At 34.6% G+C, this 15770-nt stretch overlaps 1 protein-coding gene across 2 annotated transcripts; it reads left to right on the top strand.

Moving 5' to 3' along the window:
• Window positions 1–1750: 1750 nt before the first annotated feature.
• LOC112797178 (uncharacterized) lies at window positions 1751–9063 on the top strand. 2 transcript variants are annotated; one of them, XM_025839981.3, is made up of 4 exons: window positions 1751–2777; window positions 3963–4287; window positions 6527–6594; window positions 8063–9063. In XM_025839981.3, the coding sequence occupies exons 1-3, from the start codon at window positions 2329–2331 to the stop codon at window positions 6554–6556; spliced, it is 804 nt and encodes a 267-aa protein (XP_025695766.1). In that variant the 5' UTR covers window positions 1751–2328; the 3' UTR covers window positions 6557–6594; window positions 8063–9063. The 2 variants fall into 2 exon arrangements, with proteins under 2 accessions (XP_025695766.1, XP_025695765.1); XM_025839980.3 differs by lacking the exons at window positions 6527–6594; window positions 8063–9063 and adding an exon at window positions 5560–6143 and having other exon boundaries at window positions 1760–2777.
• Window positions 9064–15770: the final 6707 nt, after the last annotated feature.

The following is a 15770-nucleotide window of genomic DNA, read 5'->3' as shown; positions in this document are numbered from 1 at the left end:
TTAAAGTGATGGAGTGATATTAGTAATTAAGAGTAATTTTAAATGAGCTAAAAACTTATTTGGAGCACAAAGAAAAGCTCAAAGGCAATTTTGTAAAATTTTACTAAAAAAAAATTCTCAAAAGTCACCAAAACTTAAATACTTAGAGCGAAATTGAAAATTTGACAAAACTCTTTTAACAAAAAAATAAATGCGAAGTTTGGAGTGTGGTTACGGATAAGACCCACGCCCCCCTCCTCCCAAAAAACGAACTTGACTACTAAAAAACTACCTAGTCTAATAATAAAAAAAGCCCAATAAAAAGGTCCTTAAGTCACGTTGAAGTGCACGCAAGGGTGCAAGACTTTGGTCTAATGGTTATCATATATGTCTTGTAATAAGTGCATTCAGATTTAGCTGTGAACGTGTATTGAATATGGCCAAAATTTCGATCCGATCCGCACTAAAGTCATCAGATCACATCCAATATTCACAACTTTTAAGTTTGGATTTGATCCGATCTGTATATTTGCATATCAGATCGGATTTTAGATATATCTGCAAAATATATAAATATTTTAGAAAGTTTATTTTTATTAAAAAATATCAATAAAATACTATTTTTCTACTTTTTTTTTACATGTTTACTCTTAAAATATTAATAAACATATTTTTTTAAATGATAAAAATAAAATAATATAACATATGTGATAATTATTACTTGAAATAAAATATAAAAAATATTTACTTATTTATTTATTTATTTATTTTTGTTGTTCTGCGAATATATGAATACATACATAAAATCTGCAATCTGATTTTATTAGTGTGCGGATTGAATCAATATTCACAATTTTTGGATCAAATTTAAATAAATGTTACAGATATACTAATCGAATCCAATTCATAAATACTCCTATCCGGATTCAATACTTTGCTAGGCATAATAAATAAAATCCTTAAATATTGTGTGTAGAAGCATAATGTGATAAATTTATAATCCTTAAAATGAGAAACTATTCAATTTATTTAACCTAAAAAAGTACATAATATAATAGAATCCAATCTCTTTAAATGCTCCAACAATTGAGAAATCTCGTATTTTAAGGATTAAAGTATCCCTTCATAAAAAAAGATCCCGAAACGTTCGCTAAAAATATATAATGATCAAATATGATAGTCATTAACTAATTAAGTTAGTACCTCTAGTCATTATTTCAGTAATGGCGCCAAAGTGACCAAACTATATAAAAGAAATCAACCATAAAAAAAGATAAGTGATATACATTAAATATACCAATACTATTTATAAATTTAATTATCAGAATATATTTACAGATTGACAATCTGATTTGTAATTGGACGAAATAAAATACTACAGTTTCTTCACATAGATAAATATATAAATACAAGTTTATTGATTAAATATGGTGGATAGTTTTGTATTCACACCAGTTTAGAAAAGAAACTTTTCTTTCATCAAAGAAAGCAAGAAACTATCAAGCAATGAGAAAGTAGGTGAGAATAGATAGAAAAAATAAAGCTGCCCTCAAGCAACGCTCCTTTATTTTCCTTTTCCTTTTCCTTTTCCTTTTGAAGCTTTGCTTACTATTTCCTCTTGAGTGGATTAAGAATAAGTGAACAACACAACCAATTGAATTCCAGTTCCTGAAAAAACACGTGGCGAAAGAAGAGCTAAACGTCTATGACACACCATAGACCTCCATTTCACATTTTCACCGAAGTAAGAAAACTCAAGAATTACGCGCCACGCCAGAATGGATTGCACCCACCAACCAACCAACAAGGGTCCCTCCCGCGCTTTCCAATTATCACCCTTTTCCAAAAGCGCTTTTGTTTTTTTTTTTTCCTTCTAACTTGCCTCGTTAAACGACGTCGTTGCCATTGCAATGCAAATTCTTCGCCACCCTCATTTCTCACAGTCGCACTCCCCCTTTGCATAATCATCTTCCCAAACTTCTCATCTCATCGCCGTTACATCAAAAGATCCACACTAACACGATCAACCCTCCCAAAACGACGTCGCATCTCATCAAAACTCGTCTAGACTCATAGCAACGCTTTCTACACGCTAAACGGCGTCGTCACCATTGCAATGCTTATTCATTTCATCAATATCCTTTTCTCCTTAATTATCCTATAATCCCTTTTATCTTTGACATCCTCATCGCTGATTCCTCACGATAAAACGACACCGTTGCCATTGTGATTGTTATTTCCATCGTCGTTTTTGACATTCTCGTTCAATCATCAATTTCTTTGTGTGTGGGGATTCGTTTGAGCGCATTGCAAACGACGTCGTCTCTCGGTCTCCGTTTCGTCGCCGCAATGCCGTTCACGCGCTGCAACAGCCAGATTCCAGTGCCTCCGCCGTCGCCGATCCCAACTGCCAACGGCTCCCGCTCTGCCGCGAACGCGACCTTCAGCGAGTTCCTAGAGAAGACGCTACAGCTACCGGAGCTTATACTTCCGGAACCTCACTTCCCTCCGGCGCCGGCAGAGATCGACCTCCGTTCGCTGCCAATGTCTTCCGCGGACCTCGTGATTCGATCCTCCAGGGAGTTCGGCGCGTTTCGGATCCGGTGCCACGGGATCCCCGCCAACGACCTCGGAACAGTGGTGGACGAAGCGGAGCAGGTCTTCAAAGACTCGCGAAACGCCGTCGTCCAGCGCATAGGGTGCGGCGGAGAAATGATTCCTTTCGTTCGGTCTCGCAAAGGAGTAATGGAATTCACCGCAAACAAGATTCTTGGGAACCAAGCGCATCGAAGCTTCTGGTATACACACAAGCGATTCTCTCTTTCGTTCTGTTTCTGAATTTTCTCCTCTTTTTTTTTTATATCTAAATCGTCTTATTTTTTAGTAAAAATTTTATTTTATTATTACTATTATTATTATCGTTTTGCATTTCAATGGCATTCTTTAGTTCACGTAAACTCATATAAGTGTTCATGTTCTCCTTGCTTTAACTATGATAAATAACAACAGTTTGGTGAGAGAGAAATTAATTATGTTGCATCAACAACTAATCTCATTAGTTGAATAAAAGATGTATAGTAAAATAAGTGAAAGTAGAACACTACTTCTGGCTCTGTGCCTATTATTCTCCAGCACCACCTTTGTATGCAGAATATCATAACAGGTGATTACTTAAATGCTTCATAGGAGAAATCTTTTTGAGATTTAAAATAATACAAAAAAAAAGAGAAAGTATAAGGAACTAACTGCTAACATTAGCCAAATTTAGTGTTTAGGTTTATAATTTAGAATTTAGGATTAAGGGTACATGACTTAGAATCTAAAATTTAAGATAAACAAACTAATTTTAAAAAAGTTAGTTGATGTTGGTTGAAAAATATTGGTTGCCTAGCATTGCTCTAAAGACAAAGAATGAATGGAGATCAATGACATTGTCTAATGGTGCAATTGACTGCACCAAAAAATCTTATCTGCTTTCAACAGATTGCCTATGAATTCCTCTTGAGCCCAGCTGATAATCTGTTGTTGACTGAACGTTGGACTTACTTCGAGGTTTAGGCTCACTGATATAGTGATACTCTTCTTCGGGCCTAGAAGAGAATACACAAATAGTTAACTACATTGTCATGCACAGGTGTTTTTTGACTTGGTTACACACTTCCTCTATAACATGCAAGTGAGATGAGAAACAAATATTTGAAACAAAGTATACAAATACTAAATTCTGACTAGGTGGGTCTGACTGATATACAAATTGTAGAGAGTGAAAAACCTCATGTTGAGCTAGGTCATCATATTGACTAAATTGTTTAAATTCCTAATAATAAAGTGTAAATGTCGCTGACAAAGAAAACAAAATAACAGTATTATATTACACATCGATCTTCAATCAAGATGTCTAAACAATATTAAATTTCATTGTCATGTGTTCCTAAATGTTGACAAAACGAGATGCTAAGTACTAAGTTTACTATTTTGTACAGGGTTCATATGGGGAACGTTGCAAGTAGATTGGATAGCATAGTGGAGCAAGTGACCCTTGCTCTACAACAGGACAAATCTCAAGAAGATTTTAAGGAACGTATTCTAGAGACAGAGTCAGTGATTTCCCTGTGCAGGTATCCGCACGACAAGGCCCCAAAACAAAACAGTGCCGTGTCTGCTGGGAAGAGGGAAACATGTGACTATGCTTTGCGATTCTACCTTCCCATGGAGCACTGTATATTTTACGTCCAAACAGAAAGAGGTCCCCTATCATTTGATGCAGGTCGAGAGCATATAGTTGTCATCGTTGGCAAACAACTGCAGGTAATTAATCTTTATCCGTTATTTCAATATTTTTTCATAAAAGTTTTTTTGGTGCTGTGTTTGAATTTCATTGATGCATATATTGGTCTTGTTATAGGTAGAGCTTAAATTCGATGGACCTTAGTCTTACTTGTAGAAGTTAGGTTTTTCTAAGAGAAATATCTCAATCCTTGGACATGGAATGTAACATATCCAAAATGAGTTTCGTACATTTACAAAAAAATATGTCTCAATTCAGTGTAAGGGATTAAAATAACTACATATAACACAATTCTTTCCATAATGATAGTTGTAGCTGGATTGTAAGCGTCACTTTGTTGGCAACTATGGCTAGAACAAGTCTACACAATTGCAACAGTACACTCTTTTTTATTAAAGATTTGATAAAAAAGAATTAGATGAGGATACAATCCTGGATATTCTTGCCTACAAATTCGTTGGTTTTGTTTTATTAATGTCACTCTTAGAACTTTATGAGCTTAAGATCTTAGCCTATAGTGCCTATAATTAAAGCGATCTTTTATACTTTATGGTTATGAAAAACTATAAAAATGATAAAGTTGCACAATTATAAACAGTTATAACTTCTGGCTGAGATAAATAATTAATCCAACAAAATATGACAAAATTTGAAAGGGTAGAAAGAATTTACGAGTCTCAAAAACTTTGAAGTGTTTTCATCTCATTCTTTATTTTGTTTTGCTTTTTCTTTTATTTTGTTTGTTTGTTACGGTCTAAACTTTCTTCACAATTGGGGTGTGTTAATACTGTTTTCTTTCTTAAAAAGAAAACTTTGGCAAGCAATTTCTGACAATTTTCTCACTAATGCGTATTCTCGTTAGTCATTACCGAATGGATTACGGTATGGATTGGTGACTATAAAACTCGCCTAGAACTAGATATGAAGGGAACGTCTCATAAATGTATGGACTATGTATAGTACACTGTATGACTGTATATGCTAATATCCGAATAGATGAGTATCGAAATATTTATGCTTCATATGAATTAGATATTAGATATATTGTAGAAGAGGTGTCATTCACGCATTTGTATTTACTTTTGTCTCATATATAGAGCCAAAATACATCTTTCCATAACACTAACATGATAATTACGTGAAGTTACCAAATTCAATGTCTCCCTTTGATGTCCACGTACCAAACATGATACGTTGTTTTATTTGATCTAACTGAGCCACAGAGTATGTGATATATGTAATATATTATTAGCAGACACTAACAAAAAATTTCACTTTATGAATAAATATAGGAGTGGAGCAACGGTGTATTCAAATGTGTTCCTGCTGCGGAAATGATCTTCATGCCGAGTTTCCATAGTAGTTCAGCCTCTTTCTCCATAGAGCTTACTTGCTCGCTCTCTTCAAATCAAAGCTTAAACTCTTCTAACAAGAATCTCAAGATGATCTCCTTAACTGATCAAATCCTTTTTATTTTTCTCCTTGCATTTCTATACAGATTCATCTGTTTCATTTATTCTTGATCCTCAAGAACATGGTGCACCATTTTGTTTTCTTTGGATGTTTTTTCACGTGGCCATATGATGTTGCTCTTACCCAGTAACATCAATTTTCATTCGAGCCCTTTTTTATGTCTAATTTATTTACAGAAGAAGCCATTATGATGTACAGTAGTTTGAGTGTAAAGGTTGTGAGTTTGGGTTAGAATACCAGTTATGCGATGTTGTTAACTTGATTGAGAGTTGAAAATAGCTAAATGTGTTGTATACATACATCTTCCCATATTGGATATTACTCAATATTCATAAACAACACTGTTTTGCATATTGACTATCTGATTTTCTTTTTATCGGAAATACTGACAAGAATTGATGAATCCTTGTTTGCATTATCTATATATCTCTAGAGTTAATTCTCGTGCCTTGTATGGAACTGTTTATATTGTTAATTAATTTGTCTATTTCGTTGGATTTTTTATTTAAATAAATTAAAAAATGTTTTATATATTGAAATAAATAATTCTAAAATTAATTACAAAAATACGTAGCATGTCTTGTCTCGTTTGCACAAATAAGTTTATATATATTTTGTTTACACTATAAAGTATAAACGAGATAAGATAGGGGTGAGGCCTATATATACATGTCATTGACAGCGTGTTTTAGGCTCAGGCTCCATTTCTAACCTTTTTACCAGTTTCTCCTCTCTTCTATCATTTTCTGACAATATTATTGAGTAACATTAAGATGGCGCGTGCAGATGCACGTGATTTGGACATCAATCGACTGAATGTGACATGGCACGTCGTCGGGACAGCCGACTTCGCGGTTAGTTTTCTGATCTTCACATTTACGTTATTGCGTATATGTATAGCCATGGTTAGGATATTTGTCAAGAATTAGAATACAATTTTTAGTTTAAAGTGGTTAAATGTATCGTTAGCAACAGGTTACTGATATGGTATGATTTTAGGAATGTGGTTCTAATTTTTTTGTGATTAAATTTTTAAGTACATAATTATTAATTTAGATACTAAATGTTGGGGTGGATGTTTTCCAACCGTTGAAGCTAATTTATTAATTACATGTTTCTTAATTTATTAATTTATTTATTAACTATCCAAGTAAAAAATTTTTTAAGTGAATAATTATGTAATTTTATATTTACCTAAATTAAATTAAGTAAAAATTTGTTAATTAGATTATTAATTATTTTAGTAAATATTTTTATTTTAATTAACATATTGAGAAAATGTTTATTAATTAAGTTACTAATTATTAACGTAAAAGGTTTTATTTAAATAAATGAGTAAAGTATCGTTTTTATCCCCAACGTTTAGGGTAAGTCCTAAAGTTGTCCCTAACGTTTCAATCGTTCTATTTAAGTTCCTAACATTTTAAAATTGACTCAATGTTGTCCTGCTGTCAGGGATCTGTTAACAGAATTGACGGCGGGACAAAATTGAGACGATTTTGAAACGTTAGGGACTTAAATAGGACGAAAACGTTGGGAACAAAAACGATATATAAAAATAAATTTTAATTTAATTTTATCTTTCAATAATATCAATATTTTACAATATATAGTATTCAATTATTTTTTAATTACATCTAAGTAAATTACACTTAATCACATTACTTTCATTTTAAATAAATTTATTTTTTATAATTTTAAAGAATTTTGATACATTAGAGACAAAAGGTGTATAATTTATATTTTATAGTATATATATTATTTTTTTCTTTTTCGCAAGTTTATATACTAGTCATTCTACAAACATTTCATGATAACTAAAAATCTTTAAGAGTAAAATTATAAAAAAATTAATTTATTTAGAATGAAAGTAATATGATTAAGTGTAATTTACTTAGATGTGATTAAAAATAATTGAATACTATGTTTAGTAAAAAACTGATATTATTGAAGGATAAAATTAAAATTTATTTCTATATATCATTTTTATCCTCAACGTTTTCGTCCTATTTAATTCACTAATGTTTTAAAATCATCTCAATTTGTCCCGCCATCAATTCTGTTAACGGATCTCTAACGGCAGGACAACATTGAGTCAATTTTAAAACGTTAGGGACATAAATAGGACGATTGAAATGTTAGGGACAACTTTGGGACTTACCCCAAACGTTGGGGATAAAAACGATACTTTATTCTAAATAAATTCAGTTGGTATATATTAGTAAATTTCTGATAAATAAATGTATATAATAGTTAACTCAGTTTGTTATGTCAATGTACACATATAATATTTTTTTAATTGTGATCATTATTTGTTGTTAGAGGCCTCGCCTACTTCTTCCTTGGCGCGTGAGTCACACGCTTCCACCAGCGGACGCCATCGTCCTGTATTTGAGGGAGGCCGGCTTTGGCGACATAGTGCCTATCAGGGATTTCGTCTTTGACAACTCCCTGATCACGGCATTCGTGGAGTGTTGGCGTCCGGAGACCTACACGTTCCACCTGCCATGAGGTGAGTGCACCATCACCCTATAGGACGTTGCGTACTATCTCGGGCTATGCGCACGGGGAGCCAATGGGGGTGCTTCCGTCATTTTTACAAATGGTACGACACTGAGACGTGGGGGTTGGTGGAGTGACTACTTGGTGCCAAGCCTTTAGTGGTTTAGCAGCAGTGGGCACAGAGGAAGGAGTCTTTCTCATTAAAGTTGACATGGTTTCGGGACCGAGTCCAACATATGCTTGACACCATTGATCCAGAGACACTCCGACAGTATGCGAGGTGTTACATCATATTACTGATTGGAAGTTATCTGATGACGGACAAGTCGAGCAACCTGGTCCATCTCCGGTGACTGTAACTACTTGCTGACTTTTCAGACATCTCGTTGTCTGTCTTGGGTTCGGCGGTGCTTGGATAGACCTACCATTTGCTATGTTCTACAGCACACTGAGACACGACAGACATAGCTGGCTACACTTTACTGTCGATGTCTTAGTCAAGGTTCTGAAAACCGAACCGGTCATCGAACCGTTCTAGCTACTAGTTCACTGATTTAGAGGTTCAACCGCGGTCGAACCGAAAAAATCATTTTCTAATAAAATAATAAATAAAATATAAATAAACACATTAAAACATAATTATAGTCTAATATAGACTTTAAAGTTGTAATTACATGTCCAAAAAGGCCATTGGGAGCACCTTATATTCCCAACCTAAGTTCTCAACCGTTACCTCACTTATTCTAATTACTACCTGCATAGGTCTAAAGTTTTAATATGATTCATTGCTGCATCAAAATATCCCAAACAATTTAACTAAATCATCTATTGTCTGCTTACTATAATCCAGTACGTGTTTCAGCAAGTCTTTATATGTTAAAAAACATTCTACCAATTTGCTCGGTTGAGCAGTCTTTATATGTTTAAGTCTCCTATTCTTATTTCCCGGCTGAGCAGCCTTTGAAGTTTGAACATGCCTACAACAATCATGAAATATAGAAATCTTAACAAAACCCTGAACATTCACTTCCATTGCAGCAAAATCTTAATTATTTTTTTCACAAAGATTTTTTTTTCTTCATTGTACCAAACATTTTTTCAGAGGATTAGTCAAGCAGCTAACTCTAGGTATCCCTTCACTAGTTCCAATCCCCATGAATATAATCTCTGCCTAATCACCAGGTAATTCAACCCCAATATCTCCATTTGCAGAAGCTGCAGTAGCAAATAGAATAAAGGCAAAAAATCAACACAAATTTCACCTAATCTCATATCAAATTAAGAATCTGAACAATCCAAAAGCATAGTTCTAGCTTCAATTAAATAATATCATAGTACAATCATGCAATCAAATTATGATAATAAATAAATAAGTGGAACAAAATTGAAGAGTAGTTAGTTAGATAGTTACTGGATTGGAGGCGAGAGTGAATGGGAAGGAGAAGAGAAACGGAAGAGGGAGAGCACCAACGGGAAGAAAAGGAAGAGCGAAATCAATTCAGTAAACAAACAACAACCAAAATTATTCAAAATTATTCACAATTATTCAACAAACAACAAAATCTAGTTTAGTAACAAACCAAAATCAGTTCAGTTTCAGTAATCAGTTAATCACTAATTAGTAAACAACAATCATTCATCATGTTGAATCACAGTTCAGTTTCAGTAATCACTCATTAGTCAATAATCACAGTACAATTTAGCTCCCTCCAATCAATTGAATCTTGAATCAGTTCACAGTTTCACACTACACAGTTCAAAGAAAAATAAAACAGGGAGACAGAATTTCAAAGTTCACAGTTTCGGTGTTCATCATGCTGAATCACAGATCAGTTTCAGTTCAAAGTAAAATCATCCAGTTTGAGTAATCACACTACACAGTTCAAAGAAAAATAAAATAGGTAGAGTGGGAGACACTGAGACAGCGAAGGCACATTCAAAGTAGAACATGCAACAGGGAGAGTGAGAGTGAGGCGGTGGGAGACAGCGAAGGCACCTTCTCAGTTCTCGACGGCTACTGCGGTGGCTCGACGGCAATGGCTCGACAGCAGTGGCTCGACGGCGGTAGCTCGACCCGTTTGAGAGTGAGGCGTTCTCACTTCTCAGTTCTCGACGGCTCTGCGGTGGCTCGATGGCGGTGGCTCGACGGCGAGCCCTCGACCCGTGTGACGGTGTGAGTGTGACAGTGACTCAGTGAGGCGTTGGAAGCAGCTTCAGTAAAGCCTGCTCGAAGAAGGAGAACCAATGAAGCAGAGAAGGGAAGGCTTTTTGGTGATTTAGGGATCTCAGCATCTGGAGTTTTGGTGATTTAGGGATTCAGAACGAAAAACGGCAGCGTTTTGTTGCCATCCAAAAAACCGGCTGGGTCACGGTTCGGTTCGACCGACCAGTTACCAGCCGGTTTGCCGGTTCAATTCCGGTTTTTGAATTTCACGGTTTTTATGAATATCTGAACCGTTTTTCAGTCCGGTTCACAGTTTAACCGGTCTGACCGGCCAGTTCGAATCGGTTTTTAGAACATTGGTCTTAGATATACCAGAGATTTTTGCAGTGGTGTCCACCTGACCGACAGATTTTCATGTATCCTATGGCAGTAAGGTAACCATCCTTTTATAGTTTGTTTGTGTTCTGAATTCGTAGTTCATTATGATGTTCCATAAATTGAATTCGTGTTATTCTTGCAACGGTTGATAGGTTGATAGGGTTGACGTAGCAGAACAGGGACCAACACGAGAAGAGGGTCCTCCGATGGCGTCTGTCGCTAGATCAGTTACTGATGAATGAGGTTAGCACTAAGATTTAACTCTCTTGTAGTTTAATTAATTATTTATCCTTTAGTTTAGCTTGTATCACTGATGATTATTTCACAACTACCGTTGCAGCTTGTGTAGACGCCGTACGATGACCCTACACTGCAGGCTATGTGTCCGCCATGGTTTATCGATGAGGCAGAATGGGGGGACATGGATGTCTATTTTCCCCCTCGTCTGCTTCAACATTGTCGAGTTCCGCTAAATTCACCAGGTGAAGCACCAGTTTAACTGGGAGTAGCCAGTGCTGGGGGCCCCAGTCAACGTCGACAGGTTCCTAACATCCACAGAACGAGGTGAGGATGTCTGGTGGCCTGACTGACTTGTCGACTGGTATGATGGTTTGAAGGCACGATTTGCAGAGAGCCACAGGATCTCTATTCAACCATGCTTCGACTATAGGCCTACACAGGAATATTAGGATTGGTACTGGGACGCTTGTCGTGTTAGGCACCTATCAAGCCAGAATGTACTTGATGATCTCAAGCTGTTCGATTTATCTGCTGACGTCCAACCTATTGCTAGCCAGCTGAGGGACGTTCTTCACCTTCCCCAGGACGTCTCCGATTGGCGTCGGCGTGCCAGGGAGGTTTGGAAGGACACTCAATGGCCTACTAGGAGGGAGAAGGGCGCCAGAGAGCACGGAGCAGCCGTAGGAGCTAGGAGGGATAGGGTCAGGCCTCGTAGGGAGCGCTTGGATGTTGAGTTCGAGGAGGAGGCTAAGTTTGACTAACAAGAGGAGTACAGTGACATCTCAGCAGGCGGCTGCGGCGATTCACCCCTACCGCTTCCACCTCCTCCACCTCTCCCACCACGTCATACATCTGGTTCAGGTTCACAGGCTCATCGGGCTGTGTGGGATACTTCACCCCCTGGCTGACATGATGCCGGGACATTCAGTAGTTATCACGGGGAGTAGATGGTGGAGGACACAGAGTTCGAGGATGCATTCCAGATTCATACCACCGACCAGGCCTCCATGCAACGCATGGCGGAGTTGTTTCGCACTGCCAGGGAGTAGAGCATCGGACAGGTTCATCACTCCTCTGCTCCCGCATGCACCTCATCCTCGATTCCATACACATCACCGGACCCTAGCACGTCATACGGAGCAAGCGTGCGACCGGATGCCCAGTATACGACTCTGCCGTCAGTGAACTACGGACTCTTACTTAGGTCATCCTGTCCACAGCTTACACCGTCGTATCCTTCACCGCTTGAGCCTCAATCTCAGAGGCATCAATATGCCCCCTTTCCTTACTCGAGATGTTACTATGTTCCGCCGCTTCCACCGTTGTCACAGGATTTCTCTATACAGGCACAGTCTTATGCAGACCCACGACCCAACAAACCTCAGTGTCAGACACAGCTTTTGCAATGTAGCACCGGGCATCGACTGCACTACCAGGAACGCCAACATCGATGATGTTATATTATTTATATCATTTATCGTGTTATTAACCTTGTGTTACATAATATTTTATGTACTGAACGTTTTATGATGTATGCAACTTCGCTGATATTGTGTATGAATGTTTTATATCAGTAATGTTTCGGTACTACAATCTAGACCACACGATCTAAACACAGAACATGAAGTTTTATGAGACTAATTCTTGCTTTTCTTTTTTTTAATCTTGGGCCTGATCAGTGCAATAACAATTCTGTTTAGGAAGTACATAATCGAAAAAGTGGCGCAATATTGGGCCAGGAATTATAGGTGTAGTAGGGCTTCTGTTCATCAACAGAACTCATGTAATCTACTCCATTGTTTGATCATGACATTACAGAAACAGTAAACATTATTCACTATCAACGCAAAATGCAAATATCAGTCCGTATTTGTATCAGTACGTATTTATATTTCAAATGAACATTCAATATCACACATGAGAAATTCTACTAAAAAGAACATCCCAAAAATAGAATAAAATATGTTAGATTTATTTATTTAGGTTAAACGTCCAAAATTAAAATATGCTAAACCTAATATACATCGAAAATTCAAAAAAAAATTCAAAACATACTTAAAAAAAAATATCCATAAGAAAAAAATTTAGTACTGTTAGATATAATATCATTGTTCTGTAATTATTTTTCAAAAAGTGAAAAAGTACAGTTGCAATAATCATATTCTCAGACAACCAAATTAAATATAAGCATGCATGCACGAAGAGCTACAAATGTTTTTTTTAGTTATTAAGTGGAAATGTTTAGAAAAATTCTTGAGACGTAATCCATTTTCTTGTACCACATCTTTAATTATACTAGTAAAGTGACAGAATTAAAGTGTATACAAATTTTAATGTTTCATTTTAAAGATTTTTTTCTCTGCTGGTTAATATACATGTGTAAGTGAGTCATCAATGTAGAGAGCGTTTATTTTTCATTATTAATTGGATCTTATAATTATTTTTGACATGGTAATTAATATTTTTTTATATTTGCTTAATATTTAAACCAATACTAGTTAACTTTCTATTATTTTTGTTCCCATTAAAAGTGTTTATTCAATAACATTTTCCATTTTGTTTTTGAATTTACAAATGTTGCGTTAAGTTTGTTTATGAATAAGATCTTTTCATTAATGATTAAATAAAATCTAAAAAAGAAAAGTAAATATCGGGGATTAAATTATGCGTAGTGAAGTCACCAAAAAAAATTATGAGCAATGCTAATTTGACAAGCAACTTTTTTTTTTTAACATTTGACAAGCAATTTAATGACTCTCGCTAGGAAGTTAATAGAATATTTATACAAGGAAAAGTGTAGGGAGCGAGCAACTTTTGTGTTTTGTGGCCAGCACTTAACCATCAAAAGAAAAGTGAGTGATATCTCACCATTGGATGTAATCTCACACCATTAAAAATATTATTGATGGCCAATTGATGGTTATAAAACCTCAAAGTTGCTGGCCCCCTAGCACTCCTCTTTATATAATGTGTACAGTGAGCTATTTATTTGGCTCAATATGAGTTAAAAAATGAACATCCAAGATAAAATATTACTAATTTCTCAAACACAATACACCTATACTATCTAGAATAACCATTAAAGTACGAGAGATAATAAACATCTAATATCCTATTGAATCGAACATTCATATACTCCTATTATACACATTATATAAATACTCCATTGGCTTCCTATACTTCTCTTTCATATCTTTATAGTAATACAAATGGGGAGCTCATTTGCTGACGTGGCGCTCATACGTTGAGTTTGAGAGTTTATTTGCTTACGTGTCGTTACTAGAAATTTTTAGATTTATATTTATAAATTATAAATTATTATTTACTCAGGTTGTTATTTTCAAATTTTAAGTTTGGGTTGTTTTACTTAGGTTGTTATTTTTAAAATTTTAAATTGTTTTATTTGTTTGGATTATTTTACTTATGTTGTTATTTTTTAAATTTTAAATTATTTTATTTAAGTTGTTATTTTTTAAATTTTATTTAGATTGTTCTTTTTTATATTTTAACACTATTTTTTTAAAATCTGTTAATTCTTTTTAGCATAATTTTTTAAAATTTTATTGATTTTTTTTAAATTGTAGCTATATAAATTCTTTTAAAGAAATTTAGAGTTTTAAAAAAATTTACGTTAATTATTCTTCGTTGTTACATACTAATATTACAATAAATAAATATTTACGTTAGTTTAGAATTTTTAAATTATTATTTATTTAAGTTGTTATTTTTAAATTTTAAATTTGGGTTGTTTAACTTAGTTTGTTGTTTTTTAAATTTTAAATTAAAGTCAACCAAATTTTAAAAAATTTAGTTATGATACAACTATAAAAGGATAAGTTATGAGAGATGTAAAGCACCACAGTTTAAAGTACATCAATCCCTTTCTTTACATATATCCAAAATCTCCCTACTTATTCCAATGGCTGGTATTCACAAAATTGCTAACATCAATTCTACAATCTACAATTTGTGTGTACGTATACGAGTGATATGGTTATGGACACTATCAAGTTACGAAAATTCTCCATTGCCATACTCAATTGAGATGGTTTGACTCAATGAAGACGCGAGTTTTCTACTAATATCCTTTTATTCATGACGCAAAGGTTATTTATTTATTTATTTAAATTAAAGTCTATGTACATTGGATTAGATATTAAATAAGTCTATATTTAACTTTTTCTTATGTTATTTTCTTTTTTAAGCAGGTATCGAATAAAGCTTGGTGTCATTGATGATTCTGACTGTGCATGTTATGTAGTCTTTGACAATGAGGCAAAACAAGTTTTGGAAGAGAGCTGTGTAGAGATACTTGATCCACTCCTATTGGTAAGATCTAACCAATATTTATTTCTAAAAGCATTAGTGAAGATATTTTTATTGGTACTTTTTATATTATTTATTATTAATATATTACGTAATATCCTGTAGAAAGGAGATCTATCAGATACACCTACACTTTTACTCAACCTAATTGATAAGATCTTTCTCTTCATCATTGAAGTTCAAATATATGATATTTCATATTTTTCACCTTCTTATAAAGTTAAGAAGATGACTAATAATGTGGATCTCATAAATAAATTCAAAGAGACTCACCCTATTCAAATTGTGAGTATATATAAGTGTACTTCTATTAAAAATTAATTTATTTTTTGCTTTCTTGGTCATTAGTAGTATCTAATTTATAAATAATAATTAATTATAATTTTAGGATGTTGACTACACCGGTGCTTTGTTTCTAAT

This window comes from Arachis hypogaea, chromosome 4, assembly GCF_003086295.3.
Source record: "Arachis hypogaea cultivar Tifrunner chromosome 4, arahy.Tifrunner.gnm2.J5K5, whole genome shotgun sequence".
NCBI lineage: Eukaryota > Viridiplantae > Streptophyta > Magnoliopsida > Fabales > Fabaceae > Arachis > Arachis hypogaea.
The sequence above is the reverse complement of the archived record's forward strand: the minus strand, read 5'-3'. Positions and strand labels throughout refer to the sequence as shown.

Coding starts and splice junctions, on each gene's coding strand:
- LOC112797178 (XM_025839980.3), top strand. CDS start 2,329: ATGCCGTTCACGCGCTGCAACAGCCAGATTCCAGTGCCTCCGCCGTCG. Junction 2,778..3,962: donor CAAGCGCATCGAAGCTTCTG/GTATACACACAA, acceptor TATTTTGTACAG/GGTTCATATGGGGAACGTTG. Junction 4,288..5,559: donor TCGTTGGCAAACAACTGCAG/GTAATTAATCTT, acceptor GAATAAATATAG/GAGTGGAGCAACGGTGTATT.